This window comes from Jaculus jaculus, chromosome 8 (genome assembly GCF_020740685.1).
Source record: "Jaculus jaculus isolate mJacJac1 chromosome 8, mJacJac1.mat.Y.cur, whole genome shotgun sequence".
NCBI classification, from domain to species: domain Eukaryota; kingdom Metazoa; phylum Chordata; class Mammalia; order Rodentia; family Dipodidae; genus Jaculus; species Jaculus jaculus.
In genome coordinates, this window is record NC_059109.1 from 23308854 (window position 1) to 23325629 (window position 16776).

The window sequence follows — 16776 nt, forward strand, 5'->3', positions numbered from 1 at the left end:
AGGAAACTACACACGTTTTGACCCAGGAAGTGATTTGATAAATGTATTAGGACTGAAAGTAACAAGTGTTTTGTATCCCTCTTAAGAATATACAGAGGTTAAAATAGAAGACAAATTATGTAAACTAAAACCTGTAGCATTTTTGTCCCAAGGATTACTTAATGAAATTTAGAAAAAGAACTAGATAAGCATTTGAGAGTAATTAAATCGCATGTGTAACACATATATCTTATTATAGACTATTTTCAAGTAGAAATAATTCTCTTCTTGCTACATGGTAAATAAAGTTCACAACTGTCTTGGGCAAGGGACATTGCTCAGTGGATAAAGTGCTTAACATGAAAGTGTAGGTCCCTTAGTATGAATGCTCAGAACCCACATAAGTTTCTATAATCTCAGCATCCCTATGGTGAGATGAGAGGTGGAGATAGAATTTTCTGGAAACTTGTGGGCCATTTGGCTGGCGAATGCAGAGTGAACAATGAGAGACCCTGCCTCAAAGTGGAAGGAAAAGACCAACAGCCAAGGTTGTCCTCTGAAGTACAAAGCTTTCTCTTTTTGTTTGAAAGGAATGCTTTATAGATATATTCTAATTATTACTTTCATTTCCTAGGAACCATGGAAAAACATACTTTCCAATATAAGTGAATTAGTTCTATGATTTGGATAAATCTCTGAAAATAATTACAAAATTCTTTTTATGTTAAAAATGAAAATTAGAATTATTAGACAAAATATTTTATATATATAAAGGTAAGAATTATTGATTGGCCCTCAGGCTGCCAAGAGAGAGCACCAGCATGCAGTGTTCCTGCCCACATTGACTGACCCTGGGTCCATGACAGAGAGAGCACCATTTCATGCTTCAGGGAAGGTACAGCTGTGGGTTTGGAACCCACCCTGTAGAGCACCATCAGTACTCTACAGCTGAACTCCTCCCAGTGTGGCTTTAAGACCAAACAGAGGAGGGACACATTTTTCTTCCTTTCTTCTCTTTCTTGGTTGTTAATGGTTTGTTTACTGGTTGGTTAAAATATATGTATGAGTATTTTCCTTTATTGGTATTTTCCTTTTATGTATTTTGTGGCATTTGTTTTTGTTTCACTTTTTTTCTGTAACATGCTAGTAGATTCATTTCTCTTTCCAGTTGGTTATTTTTTTTTAACAATAACTTGCAACTGGGTACATTTTAAACCCACTAAGTTTTAAACTACACCTCACTAAACTGAACCTTCAATGACTTTCCTTACAAGAACCTTGTGGTGGTTTGATTCAGGTGTCCCCCATAAACTTAGGTGTTCTGGATGCTAGGTTCCCCAGCTGATGGCAACTGGAAATTAAAGCCTCCTGGAGGCAGTGTATTGTTGGGGGTTGGGCTTGTGGGTGTTATAACTATTTTCCCCATGCCAGTGTTTGGCACACTTTCCTGTTGCTACTGTCCACCTATGTTGGCCAGGAGGTGATGTCTACTCTCTGCTCATGTCATCATTTTTCCCTGCCATCATGGAGCTTCCCCCTTGAGCCAATAATCCAAAATAACTATTTTTTTCCCACAAGCTGCTCTTGGTTGGGTGATTTCCACCAGCAATATGAACCTGACTGCAACAAACCTTCTCCTCTAAATTACTTCAGCAACAATCACATTACTACTTCTCACACTTCCAACCCACATGTTTTCCATCTTACACTCTATCTGGTCTTTTCTTCTTCCTTCAGTCCTTTTTTTTCACTACTTAACTCTCAATCAGTCCTCCAACTTATAACCCAACACTGTCTCTGAAGCATAGCAGAGTCACAAGTATAACACAAAAGGGTCTAGAGCTTGGCAAAGCAAGCAATGAATGCAGATAAATAAGAGGCCTAAATATGTGACACCACCTAGACAACTTCAAGAAACATAAGCAACAGTGAAATGCCCTTAGGAGACAGTATTGATAACTAGACAGCCAACCAAGTAGAAGTGGAAAAAAGGGAAGTTACTCCATCAGGACATAGTCATTCCAACAGACGACAAAAAAATGCAGCACAATAAAGGAACACAAAGAACAGGAAGCAACAACCCACTGTGCTCTTCCTGTGCACCCCAGCTCCCAAACCTGTGTGATGGAAAGCAAAAGTCACTGAGACAAGACAGACACCAGAGACAGAATTCAGAATATTACTTTTTTGTTTTGAGGTAGGGTCTCACTCTAGTCCAGGCTGACCTAGAACTTATTCTGTAGCTCAGGCTGGCCTCAAACTCACATTGATGGACCTATCTCAGCCCCTGGGAGTGCTGGTATTATAGGAGTGAGCCTCCATGCTAAGCTTGTGAATACTACTTTTGAAAGGAACAATGATCATATAAAAGACTCAAATGAACCGATGAATGAACTAAGGAAATCTATCCAAGATACTCTCCAAAGTGAAGGAAAAAATTAGCAAAATGGAAGAGAAAGTCCTAAACATGGAGGATGAATTCAATAGAGAAACAGATACACTGTAAAAGCATCACAGTGAAATTCTGGAAATGAAAGAAATAATCAGGCTGAGAATGGTGGTGCACACCTTTATTTTTTTTTTAAATTATTTATTTATTTATTTGAGAGTGACAGACACACAAAGAAAGACAGATAGAGGGAGAGAGAGAGAATGGGTGCGCCAGGGCTTCCAGCCTCTGCAAACGAACTCCAGACGCGTGCGCCCCCTTGTGCATCTGGCTAACGTGGGACCTGGGGAACCGAGCCTCGAATCGGGGTCCTTAGGCTTCACAGGCAAGCACTTAACCGCTAAGCCATCTCTCCAGCCCGGTGGTGCACACCTTTAATCCCAGGACTTGGGAGGCAGAAGTAGGAGGATCACTGTGAGTTTGAGGCCACCCTGAGACTACACAGTAAACTCAAGGTCAGCCTGAGCTACAGCAAAACTCTTCCTTGAAAAGTCAAAAGAAAAAAAAAAAAAAAAAGAAGAAGAAACAAAAATCATAGTAGAGAACATCATTATTAGATAACACCATATAGAAAAATGAACTTCAGACATGGAAGACAAAGTTGCTAGAACAATTCATGATGACAGATATAAATAAAAAAAAAAAATCAAGTATGACCAATGCTTTCAAGAAGCTGGGGATACAGTCACAAGATTAAACCTATACCTAAAGGATTCTACAGAATCTACTAAAAAGTGCTCAGATTTAATAAATACCTTCAGCAAAATTATAAGATGTAAAATCAACATAAAAAAACAGTCGTTCTTCTATACACCAACAACAAGCCTACTTGCAGAAAAAGAAATTAAGATCAATATCCCATTCATAATAATTCTCAAAAAATTAAGTACCTAGGAATAAACTTTACTAAGATGTGAAAGACACTGAAAAAAGAATTTATAGTCTAAGGTTAGTGGGAGCTTGACAATGGAAAGCAGAATCATTATCTGGATATGATTCTCACTTGTTTCCCAGTTCCAGATATGGTTTCCTTTCCACTGAGTGGATCAGTTTGCTAATCCAAGAGCAGTTGGTTACCCACCATGGCTGTGTGCCACTATTGCACTTGTGTGAGCATCGTATCAGGTTGTTTACTACTGAGTCACTTAGACTTTGAGTTGCTTGGGCAGATGTTGGCCACTTTCCCCTGGTAGCTCATGTAGTGCCTTCTAGCACTAGATTACAATAAGTAATCTACAGATTCAATGAAAATCCCATCAAGCACTCAAAGACATATTTTTTCCTCAGAACCAGAAAAATCAATTCAAAAATTCATATGGAAATGTAAAAAACCAGGCATAGCCAAAGCAATCCTGAGCAGAAAGATTCCAGTAGGAGGTGTCACCACTGTGGACCTAAAATTAAACTACAGAGCTACAGTGAAAGAGAGCATGGTATTGGCATAATGACAGACAAATGTATCAATTTAATAGAACAGAGGACCCAGAAATAACCCTCCACAGCTGTAAGTCATCTAATTTTTTGACAAAGACATTAGAAACATATCCTGGGAAAAAGCCTATTCAATAAATGTTGCTGGTAAAAGTGGATATCCACCTGCAGAAAATGAATATAGATTCACTTCTCATGCTTTGAGCAAAGGTCAATTAAAAATGGATCAAAGATCTTATTTTAAAACCAAGAACAGGCACTGGAGAGATGGCTTAGTGGTTAAGGCACTTGCCTGCAAAGCTAAAGGATCCAGTTTGATTCCCTAGAACCCATGTAAGCCAGATGCACAAGGTGATGCATGTATCTGGAGTTAATTTGCAATGGCTGGAGACCCTGGTGTGTCATTCTCTTTCTGCCTCTTTCTCTCCCTCCCCTCTCAAATAAATAAAATAAATAAAATAAATAAAAAAACAAGAACACTAAAGCTACTAGAGGAAAGCAGATGTCTATTGTAAATAATGTGTATAGGGAAGAGGAATCAAAAAAGGACTCTAAAAGCATGTAAAAAGTCCCAAGAATGGGCTGGAGAGATGGCTTAGCGGTTAAGCGCTTGCCTGTGAAGTCTAAGGACCCCGGTTCAAGGCTCGGTTCCCCAGGACCCATGTTAGTCAGATGCATAAGGGGGCGCATGCGTCTGGAGTTCGTTTGCAGTGGCTGGAGGCCCTGGCGTGCCCATTCTCTCTCACACTCTCTCTGCCTCTTTCTCTGTCACTTTCAAATAAACATAAAACAAAAAAATTAAAAAGTCCCAAGAATAAACAAATAGAACTATATGAAGCTAAAAAATTTTGCATATCAAAAGAAACTGTTAGCAGAGCAAACAGAAACTCCTAAAAATTATTTGCCACAGGATTTGATAATCAAGAATGTATTAAAAATTGCAAAATTAACCCCTCAAACTGCCAATTAATAAATGTGTCACTGAACTACAGTGCACAAGAAAAGTAATATAAATGGTCAAGAGATACTGAAAAAAATTAACATCCTTAGCTATCAAAGAAATACAAATTAAAACCACTTTGAGGTTCCATCTTGCCCCAGTCAGAAGGGTTATTATCAAGAAAACAAATGGCAACAAATGCTGGCGAGGGTGGGGGAAAGAACTTTTTTTATTCACTGTTAGTAGGAGTATAACCTGGTGTAGCCACTATGGGAATCACTGTGATTGTTTCTCTGAAAGCTAAAAACTGAATGACCACAAGACCCAGATAGACCACTTCTAGACACATATACAAAGGACCTATATCCTATCACAAAGACAGTTATATTCATAGTAACTAGGAAATAGAACCAGCCTTGATTTCTAGCATCTCTGATTGCTGGATAATGAAAATGTTGGTATGTATACACAATGGAATTTTATTCAACTTTGAAAAAAAGTGAAATTATAATATTTGCAGTAAATAGGTGGACCTGGAAAATATCATATCAAGTGAGAGACACTCCAGGCCCCAAATGACAAAAATCATATACTGTCTTTAATCTGTGGATCCTAACTGGAATGTTTATATGTATATAAGTAAGAGGAAGTGAGAAAGGGTATAGACTATGAAGATAGACCATAAGAGAGAAGCAGTGTGGAAAAAGGGAAGGACAAAAGGTCACATGTGACATGAAGGTGGAAGATTGACTGTGGGGAAAGATTGCAAAGAGATGGAGGGTGGGAAGGGGGCAGGGACACAAACAACGTGTGAAAAAATATTGCACATCTTGGGAAGATGGTTCAGTGGTTATAAGTTATAAAATATAACAGTCTAGGATAGTATTTAATTTTACTTGCTTATCTTGAATTTTTATTTTCTTTAAAGGAGAAGACTTTTTTTTTCAAGGTAGGGTCTCTTTCTAGCTCAGGCTGACTTGAAATTCACTATGTAGTCTCAGGATGGCCTCGAACTCACAGCAATCTTCCTACCTCTTCCTCCCAGTGCTGGGATTAAAAGCGTGCTCCACCATGCCCAACAGGAGAAGGCTTTTAAGTTTACTACTCACTGAAATTTACATATATAAATACACCCTAGGGCTTAGAATTAAGGCATTTGTCAGAGAAGCCTAAGGACCCAGGTTCAATTCCCCAGCACCCACGTAAGCAAGATACACAAGGTGGCACATGTATCTGGAGTTTGTCTGTAGTGACTAGAGGCTCTGGCATGCCCATTCTCCCTCTTTCTCTCAAATAAATAAATAAATAAATAAAATATTTTTAAAAGAAAGACAGTCTAAACCAAATCTGTATTTCATTTGATTTGTGCTTTTAATTTCTTCCACTACTGTAGCTGACCAACAGTTCCATGAACTCAAAATAGTCAAAACACTGTCCCCCTGCCCCAAATGAAAGAAAAACATGTTAAATTTAACTGCAAAAATGAACTGCGAAACTAACTTGAGATACAAATTGATTTGAAGTAAAAGAAGTTATCAATGTAAAGGAAAACCATGTAGGGTGATCAGCAAGATGGGGAAGAGAGGAGAGATAGAATAGGGAAGTGGTGGGTGGGATAAGTAAGATAATATAAACAAACAAATTTGTGTATGTGTGTGTGTATGTGTGCTTGCACACGCATGTGCTCACACACACATGTAAGGGTCTCTTGCCTCTGCAAATGAAACTGGGGCAGCAGGCTTTGCAAGCAAGCACCTTTTTAAGCATTAAAGCCATTGCCACGGCCTTCTTTGTATCCTATCCAAAAAATTAACAGATAAGACTATTATGTCATAAAACTATACAAGTTTAAGGGATTTTTTTCACTTTTCCTTTTTTTGTGTGTGTGATAGGTATGTGTTTATATATATGGGTGTATGTTTGTGTGGGGGTGCATGTTCATGTGTGTGGAGACTAAAGGTCTGATACTGTCTTTTATTGAGACAGGGTTTCTGATTGAACCCCTAGCTCACCAATTTAGCTAGTCAGCGTGTATCTGCCTGTCTCTGCCTCCTAGGTATAGGGATTACAGGCATGAACTACCATGCCTGGCATATAGGTAGGGTTTGAGATCCAACTCACGTTCTCACATTTGTGCAACAAGCACTTTGCTAACTGAGCCATCAACCCAGCCCTTATGTTTTAAAACCCATTCAGAAATTCTGTGAATGAATTATTAAAAGCCTGTAATTTTGATCAGTTAATTTTTCTTCTTTCACATAAAAATATACTTTTAAACTTTGAGATAGTCTTATATAAACCTAGGTTGGTTTCCATTCTGCTATTCAGTAAAGAATGACCTTGAACTTCTGGCTCTTCTATCTCCATCTCCTCAGTGCTGAGAGTAGTGGTGTATACCACACTTGTTTGCATGCCTTGTAGGGGAGCAAACCCAGGGCTTTTATGCATGCCAGGGAAGTACTCTACCAATTGAGCTACATTCTCAGCCCCAGGAAAATAGACTTTTAAAAATTTAAGTTCACTTTATGTTGATGACAGATTTTTTGATCACCTACCTGTGGTTCTTTCATGACAACTAAATTATCTTTGTATTTAAATGTTAATTTGTTAGCTTAATGAACTATTGCTTGTATTAGTATTACTTATGGGTGCAAAAGTGACATGGGCAGTTGAATCACTGAAAGGCCAAGTTCACCCCAGCGTGGGTAATGAATTATAAAAGCTGCATCCCTGGATATCCCTAACAAATTTTAAAGGCAGTTCACTGAAGATATTTTTCTAGCTTTTCATTTTAAGAAAGATAAGCAATTTAATTTTTTTAAGACAAACTACTTAAAATAGAAAATAGAAACAGTTCAAATAACTTGATTGAACTTTAAAAAATCAAAGTACCTTAACTTCTTCACATAGTTCATTAAGACGAGCTTCTACATTCATTTCCTCTGAAAAGAGCAACAGGTAATTAGAGGAAATATTTTCAATGCTAGATGTAAAAACAATGAAATTAAAGTTACATAAACAAATGACAAAGTCATTTTCAATAAAAAGTTAACTCATAATTTTTTTTAATAAGCCTAGCTTTTAAAAGATATTTTTAAGGTGAGGTAAATTTTTGGCATATAACTCTGATTTAAGTATGCTCTAATCATCCATAAAGTAATGTATAAATTAAAACTACACAGGCAATACTTAAAAGGAATACTGAATATTATCCAGAGGCATTTCACTCCCCCCTCGGCACAACTTACAATGATTACTTCTCTCACAACTCATAACCCTCAACCCCATGGTAAATACCATCAAGCCTACTGAAGACAGCCCTCAGCAGAGTGGAGGAGGGAAGAGGGAAAAGATGGTATTAACACATGATATGTCCACACAAAGTTTCTAAATAATAACTATAGCAGCATTGTCATCCTTACAAAGGTAAAGTATTTCTTTCTACATCCTGGAAGGTATATATTAGCTCACTAACTTCACTATCAGGTAAATCAGTGGCTTCTAATAAAAGGTTTTCCAAAATTAAAAAAGTCAGCATCAAACTGTAATAAAAATCCTAACTTCTATATGCCAACACTTACTTTCATATTACTTATGATCTTTTCCCATGAGAGAACAAATTCTTTTTTAAGTTTTGACATATTTCTGTAATGTTGACAACTCAGAGCTGAAACATCTACCTATGATAGCTCATGAGTCACTTCAATGCAAACATTGTAAAGAATGTATCAAAACTACAAGATTTAACTTCAAAACCTTAGAAAAATAAAATGATTCCAAAATCACCTAAGATTTTTATTTGACTTTAAAATTCTATTTTTAAAAGTTTTATTTATTTGCAAGCAGAGAACAAAAGAATGAGAATGGGGAAGCCAGGGCTTCTTGCCACTGCAATCAAACTCCAGATGCATGTGCCACTTTGTGCATCTGGCTTTGCATGGGTACTGGGAAATCAAACCCAGGCTGTCAGGCTTTGCAAGCAAAAGCCTTTAACTGCTGGGCCACCTCTCCAGCCCTTTAAATTCTATTTTAATTGAATTTTCTTCTCAACTAATATGACACTTTAATAGAAATATAAAAATAAAATTAGTATCTTATTCAAATTATCTTTGGAAGCATTTGTTCCTCCTCCCAGTTCAAGGTTATAATCTAAAATATATCCTATATTTTTCAAGTATACATGAGTTTGGGGGGTTAATGTTTCATAAAAATGGAATTACTCAAACACCAAAGAAATGGAATTATAATTTATACATTTTCTCTATCTTGCTTTTTTCCCTCAGCAGTTCTCCAAGAAGTATGGCATATAGCTCTTTAGCAGTTTGAAATGTAGTTTATTTTTATTCCTTGATATAGGTACATCATAAATTTCTTCTCTATTCTACTTTTTGTCCAGATGATGGTCATTTGGTATTTTGCTACTAATACTGATTGCTAGGGCTGGAGAGATGGCTTAGCAATTAAGGCACTTGCCTACAAAGCCTAAGGACCCATTTTGGTTTCACTAGGACCCACGTAAGTCAGATGTACATGGTGGCACATGAGTCTGGAGTTCATTTTCAGTGGCCAGAGGCCCTGGCACACCAATTCTCTCTCTCTCTCTCTAATAATAAACAAACATTAAAAAAAAGAAAGGGAATTGCTAGACTGAATGGCAGATGTATACACATTTATTTTATAATCTATTCATCAACTCATTCAAAGATAGTTACAACAGCTTAGAAAATGCCAACACAATGCTAGGTTTTATGAATAAATAATATTTCATAAAAACACTATTATGACTACATTCATCATACTTTTGTTTGAATCTATTTTTTTCCACTTAATCAAAATCTACCTTTTGCTTTATTTACCTTTATTATATTAAGTAGTATATTTTAAACAACTATTTAGAATGCTCATAGGTGAAGGATAGGTTTGAAGTATAACAGTTGAATTAGTAGTATATTTCAATCATTAGAAAGAAGGCTAAAACCTTGCAGATGGCCACAATTTCACACTATGAATTCTTTATAGCTACTTCATATGAGAACCTAACACTATTTTCTAAAATGAATTTTATAAATACATTTTGAACCTTGTTTCTTTCATCCTGCCATGTTGTTTTTAAATGATTTTAGTAAAGGCCAAATCAACATAAGTGCTCTGTTCCAGTTTTCATCTGAGAAGAATGAGATTTTTATGTTTTGTCTTTCTTTTGTTCATACATTGCACAACTGAGAATACTGTTTCATTTAAAAACTTTCTATAACTTTCTATATTTTTAAAAACTCCAATAGTCATTTAAGATAAAAACTTTCAATATACTTTGAGAAAAACAGTAAATTAGGAATTGCTGTTTGAAAGAACAAGTCTATACTATAATGTGGACTGGAATTCTTCCTTTAAAACAAGTTTAGAGAGCATTGATTTGATATTGTTTGGCTAAAATCCAGTCAACAAAATACACATGGAAACTGATTAAGAACAAAACATTAAGAATGTTTTTTTTTTTTTTTATTTCTGTGATGCATGAAACTAGGTTTTGTTTCCAAATCACATTTTATTATCAGTAGGCCAACTCTAAGATAAAATTATTGTAAGCAAATTTAAGGTAATACTTATTCAACCAGCAAATTCTGGCAATATAGGTAATTTCCCAAAAATGGTCTTAGTCAAAACTATAACAAGAATGGGAAAAGCCAAAGATATCTTTGAATTACCCATTTCAGCTTTAAATAAAAACTGGATTACAAATCTATTTTATAATTATAATATTACAAAGTCAATTAAGAAGTTAACCCAAATTTATCTACAAACAAAAATGATTATACAAGTAAATTCTTAAATAAACGTGGTTGGATACAGTATGTTAGTAAATACAGTTATAAAATTTGACACTAATTTAAAGCAAATGTCCATATTAATTATAAAGGATTATTTAATTAACCTATTTGTCAACATACCTACACAGGTGTCATTCTGAGTTCTTGGCTGTTTTCTTCTGAGAAGGCGCTCATATAGGACCTGCATGTTGGCCTTGGCTAGTTGTAAGGATTGCACACAGCACTAGTTACTAAACTCCTTTTAAGACAAAATTTACTAGAACTTTCCAACTTGTTAGTAATATATTTAGTATTGATAGTACAGTTATCTAATTAGCTTGTTAGAATTACAAATGATGTACATTTAAGTATATATCTGGTTTTATTTAAATGTGTCACTTAATACTTCTTATTCCACCATTATTTTATGTTTTAACTTCTTAGATTAGAATTGTAGTGTTGGCAGGGCTCTGAGAGATCAGGCAGTCAACTCCCTGCTTTTACAAGTGTAGACATGAGGGATCAAACCATTTATGTGTCTTCCAAACCTAGACTCCAGATGTGCTAACTCTCATTTTAGTTGAGTTCTTTTAGTTACAAGAGGAGTCATAAGAAAAAAATGTACATCATTCATCTAGGAAAAAAGGCAAAAGAACAGAAAGGAATTCAAGATATTATTTTAAAAGAGGGAACAGGGTTTAGATAAAAATTTCAAAACATGGTAAAGTTTAAGAATTTTAACTATGATTATTTGAAAAAATGTGAAAAATTAAAAAATAGAAGAAAATGTAAATACATGTTCTAATCAAGAACTACTTATCTCTTTTTATTAAAACCCATGACTATAATGTTGTTTGGTAAATACTATACCATGAAGTATGTTAATGTCCACAATTCAATTTTATTAGGATAAAAATAGTGATGGTAAAGTTTAGAATTCACAACAAATACTTTTATTTTGAATAGTTAATAATAGTTTTAGATATTCTCCTAGAAGATATGCATAAGAAGAAATTAAAATTCACAATAAAGAGAAAAACAAAAGTAGTAAAATTTGAGAATATTACGTGTGACTAATAAATATTTACTAAACATGAGTCTTGAACTTAAAAAATCCCAGGAAACTGTCATAAGCTATGTTTATGCTTATGCTTTTAAAATGCAACAATGAAGGGCTGGAAAGATGGCTTAGTGGTTAAGGCACTTGCCTGTGAAGCCTAAGGACCAGGTTCAATTCTCCAGGTCCCATGTAAGCCAGATGCACATGGTGGCACATGCGTCTGGAGTTCATTGCAGTGGCTAGAAGCTCTGGCACACCCATTCTCTCTCTCTCTCTCTCCCTCCATCCCTCATTCTTGCTATATCTAATAAATAAATAAAAATAAATCTTAAAAAAGGAACAATGAAAATGGTATTGTGTTTTAATAAACTCAATCAACAAATAGATTCTCAGTAAGTATAAGTGTAATGCAATTTCCAATATTTACATTTTTACAACTAAACTCTGAGCTTGCTTTTAGATTTTGTTTTCTTTGTTTTGTTTTGTTTCATTTTGTTTTACAAGGTAGGGTCTCACTCTAGCTCAGGATGACCTGAAATTCACTATGTAGTCTCAGGGTGGCCTTGAACTCATGGCAATCCTCCTACCTCTACCTCCTGAGGGCTGAGATTAAAGGCATGCACCACCATGCTGGGCTTAGAATTTGTTTTCAGATAGAGTATTTCTATTTATTTTATTTTATTTTTTTGGTTTTTTGAGGTAGGGTCTCACTCTGGTCCAGGCTGACCTGGAATTAACTCTGTCATCTCAGGGTGGCCTTGAACTCATGGCAATCCTCCTACCTCTGCCTCCCGAGTGCTGGGATTAAAGGCGTGCGCCACCACTCCCGGCTCTAGATAGAGTATTTTCAAACAGTACCCTAGAATAAAGTTTATGTTCACTTAACAACTGACTCTTAAAATTACATTAAGGGCTTTTTAATGATGATATTCTCTACACCTACAAGCCCAAAGTTATATAAAATAAAAGTCATTTTTCCAGAGAGAAAATTTTGTAAATGAGCTATTAAGCTGAAGTTTGGTTAAAAATGATTTAAAAAGGTATTTGCATTGTCTAAGCTATTACACAAAAGACCTTAAAAATACAAATGTTTTTGATTACTAAGTATTTCCTAATTTTAAAATTTTCCTTTTTTTTGGTGTTGTCTATATATGTGTGGTGTGCTGGTGTATGTATACGTGTGTTTGCATGTGCAGGTACTGGTGGAGGCCAGATGGTTACTTTGGGTTCCTTCTTGGATCACTCTCCACTTTATATATAGAGGCAGGATTTTTTGGACTTATGCTGCCAATTTGTCTAGTTTAGCAAACCAGCTTGTCCCAGTGATCTCCTGGTCTTTGCATCCTAAGCACTTGGATTAACAGTAGTTGTCACCATACCTACTTGGCATTTACATGAGTGCTGGAGATTTGATCTTAATTTCTCATGCATTTTATCAACTGAGCCATCTTCCCAGCCCCATATTTCTTAATTGTTGAGAAATATTTTTTCTCAGATAAAATATTTTCATAAATATTACTCAGTACTGAAATCTATTTAAGTACTAAATGCAAATGGGAATTTTAAACAGTCATTCATCAGTCCACTCCATCTATCGGAACCAGAGGCTTGTTTTGCTGTGTTTGTCCTGCCAAATTCAATGATGAAGCTGACTAGTTATGAGTGGTGCTATGAGAAAAGAGGGAACAGGAGTGCCAAAGTTCTTTAAAGAAACAGATCTATTTATTCTTTCCTCCCCACCTAGCACTATGCCTGACATATTAATGCTAACAAAAAATGTAAGGGAATTATAATATTAAGGAATATCATTCTCAGAGCACTTTTATTCCTTCTGACAGTTGGTTGTCTCTAACTAGTTTTTGACCACTGCATTACATCTGATTTCCTTTAATCTCTTTATATGGAGAACCAAGACCTCTTTGTGTGTATAGACATAAAGTAGTGACAGAAATGTATACTCTAAGCACAAGAAAATTGCCTCCCCTCCCTGACTTTCACTATAGTATTTCACACCACAGCTACTTTTTTCTTATAAAAATGCCATCATTGCATGTGGCTTATACATTTGATTAATTAACTAATTAATTTATAGTGGTGCTGTGGATAGAACTAAGGGCTTCATGCCTGATAGGTAAGCACTCTATCACTGTTACTACATCCCCAGTACAGCCTTTAACTTTTATATCACTACTTTTTAATAAATCCTCCTCCTGGCACATACCACCCCATCATTAATACAATGGTTTCATAGTTTTGTGGGTTAGACATTAAACTTAGCCAAACTTTGTAATTCTGCTACAAAAATGTTTTGAGTTCTGAATTACCAAATTAAAAAGTATTTGGAACATGAATTTTCCTCTTATTGAAGGAAAATGATAGCTTAAATAATTTTTCTTCTGTAAAAACTCTTTAAATCTTTCATTCCCAAAAGAGAACATTAAAAGAATTTACACAGGGTTAAGCAATCTCCTGTCAAATTTTCATTAAGGGGGATATTCTAAGTATTTGATATAGGCAGGAAAAAAAGAGCATGTTTCAGAGAATAATGATCAAGTTTCTCTTTATACTACCACTTTTACTTTCAGGAAGAGTATGTGGTCAAAATAAATAAGGCTATTTTATTATTGTTTGTATTTCTATACATACTTTCTATATATACTATGGGAATATTGAGTCAATTTAACAAGTAATTTAGTAACATTTATGTCTAGTTAAGTGAAAAAATGTGACCTGAATAAATACTGCAAGTAATCAATTCCGCTAGAGTAGACCCTGATAAGTAGTGGTACAATATCCAATATTTTCTCAAAGCTGAATTGCAATGGGGTACAAGCCCTTACAGTATCTGGCAATGTGTTCAAACTTCAAACATATAGTTATAATAGCCAAATTAGTCTCAAATCCAAGAACTATTTTCAGTAACAGGGACTATTTTAGAGAATGTACTAATATTGTTAAAATATTGAGATCCTTGATGATGAAGAAAGATACAAAGAAAAGATTAAATAAAATTTTAAAAAGCAATTCCTGATTTGTGAAACTAAATACTGATTTCATTAATTTACATATGTTAACATATTGAATAATATTACTATCCCATAAAGAAACATATAAGGACTAGAAATCTGAGGTAACTTAAAACCAAATATAAGTACAGTTGTCTAATTATCTATAATTTGTTTAGACTGTTAAACAGAAGTATATATTTAAGATTCTGTAGATTATACTTGCTATCTTGTATGATTTGTGATTATATTTCAAGAGAAATTGTTTATTGACATATAACTTGTTTTAAAAAAATGTCTATCTAAAGAACCATTGTAACTTTAGCACCAAAAAGTTTTTTCTCAAGATTTTAACAAAAAAATTAATTTTGAAAAGTGATTATCAAGAGGTGAAAAAGACAGAACTCAGAGATAGGTACAAGTGAGGAACATGATACGGAAAGCTGATCAGGTTGTTAACTAGCAAAATAAGATGGGGAAAATGACTGAAGTATAGGAGAGGTCTGGCTGCTTTTAACATACCCAGTTCTAGTTTCTGACAAGAGGGAATCTCTTCTGTTACCGTAAGGAAGTAGCTGTGCAATCCCTTGAAGGCTAGCAGCAAAGTGGCACAGAGTGTATAGTGAAAATGATAGGCATGATTAAGGAAGGACTCTGCAACGAGGAAGGTACAGCCCTAGAAACCAAACAAAAAGAACAGAGTTGGAAAACAAAATAACTTGGAAAAAAATGAAAAATTCATATTACTTGTCAGTTACAGATATTCTCAAACATGAAAGTCATTTGTATCTTATTTATATAAGTAATTTAAACACATAAACTGTGAGCATAGAAATTTCAGTTATATAGATATACATATTCTGGTTAGATTATTACTTTTTTGGTATTTCGAAGTTTTTATTAATATTTGGATTGAGAGACATTCTACTGCTACAGTTTAAGCCTCTCGCCACTGCCAATAATGGCTGTATATACTTGTGCTACTCTAAGTCGGGTCTTAACTCTGGCCATTATTCTATAGAGGCTCCTCTGAAGTGTTTCTACCAGCTTTGATAAAGGAACAAGTGTGACATGTGTACATAGGGCACTGGATGTCAATGATTTCTATTGACTAAGTCTGGCAAAACTTTGAAGTATCAGACTGATTTTCATATAGATAACTGAACTAAATAATCTCTTATGGTCATATTTCTTTATATCTTTAACTTGCTGAACTCAAATAGTTTAAGAAAGAAATATCACCTTCATTCACAGATAAAATAGTCAAAAACATTTCTTTTAAAATAAGAAGGAAAAGATAAAGTAAGGAGAAAAAGATTTATAAACATAGTTAATTCTTACATCTGGTGATAACTGTTTTGTGTAGTTGATGCCAAAGACCACACTTTCCAGAGTGGGAATCACAGAATCTTTATTTTGGGCTGGTGCATTTCTATTTAACCAAGTAGTCTTCACAGGGCGGGGAAAGCTGGAGAGATAAGTATTATATTATTTTGTCTTGGCATTCTAGTTAGTGTCAGTTATTTACAAAAGAAAACAGAAAAGCAAGGTTATACAAGATTATAAATTCTAAACTATTCTTTTAATAATTTTAAATTATGAAAAAAATGCAGCCAACATCAGAAAAACCTAAGGCTAAAAGCTTAAAACTGCTTCTGTCTCTTTTTGAGATACTGGGGATTGAACCCACAGCCTTGTGCATGCCAGGCAAATACTCTATCACCTCAGCCCTGGAGATTGCTTCTCACTTTTAAGAATCAGGAAGTCTTCTGAAGGAATACTAAACATAAAACAGGGTGGGATTGAGAGTAGCTAGAATTTTGAAATCAAAAGCTAGACTAACTGTCTAAAACCTCTCAAAAATGGTCTGAATGTCACAACCAAAATGGATACCAGTCACAGATCTCATTGCAGAATCAAGAAGTCCAGGATGACCTAACCTAGGAGAGCAGGGACAGCACAGAGGAAGGTGTTTGAAGTTATGGGCCAAAGCAATGAAAGATAAGGCAGAAGAGCAAATCATGGTGAACGTCTTTAAATTCTGAGGGCAATTCTGTAAGCTGACTTAAGTTTTCTGCTAGGTCACTTTACTATCATATCCTGTA

At 35.0% G+C, this 16776-nt stretch overlaps 1 protein-coding gene across 6 annotated transcripts in view; it reads right to left on the bottom strand.

Annotated features, from left to right (window-relative positions):
- Positions 1 to 16776, bottom strand: part of Fam135a (family with sequence similarity 135 member A) — a 106743-nt gene that overhangs the window by 30312 nt on the left and 59655 nt on the right. For 4 of the 6 annotated variants that reach the window (XM_045156202.1, XM_045156203.1, XM_045156200.1 and 1 more), the window contains 4 exons: positions 16013 to 16139; positions 15194 to 15347; positions 10748 to 10825; positions 7692 to 7741 (listed from right to left, as the gene is read on the bottom strand). In XM_045156202.1, the coding sequence (XP_045012137.1) occupies positions 7692 to 7741; positions 10748 to 10825; positions 15194 to 15347; positions 16013 to 16139 (409 nt within the window). The remainder of the gene's footprint in view (positions 1 to 7691; positions 7742 to 10747; positions 10826 to 15193; positions 15348 to 16012; positions 16140 to 16776) is intronic. The other 2 variants (XM_004653062.2, XM_004653061.3) reach the window with 1 other exon arrangement.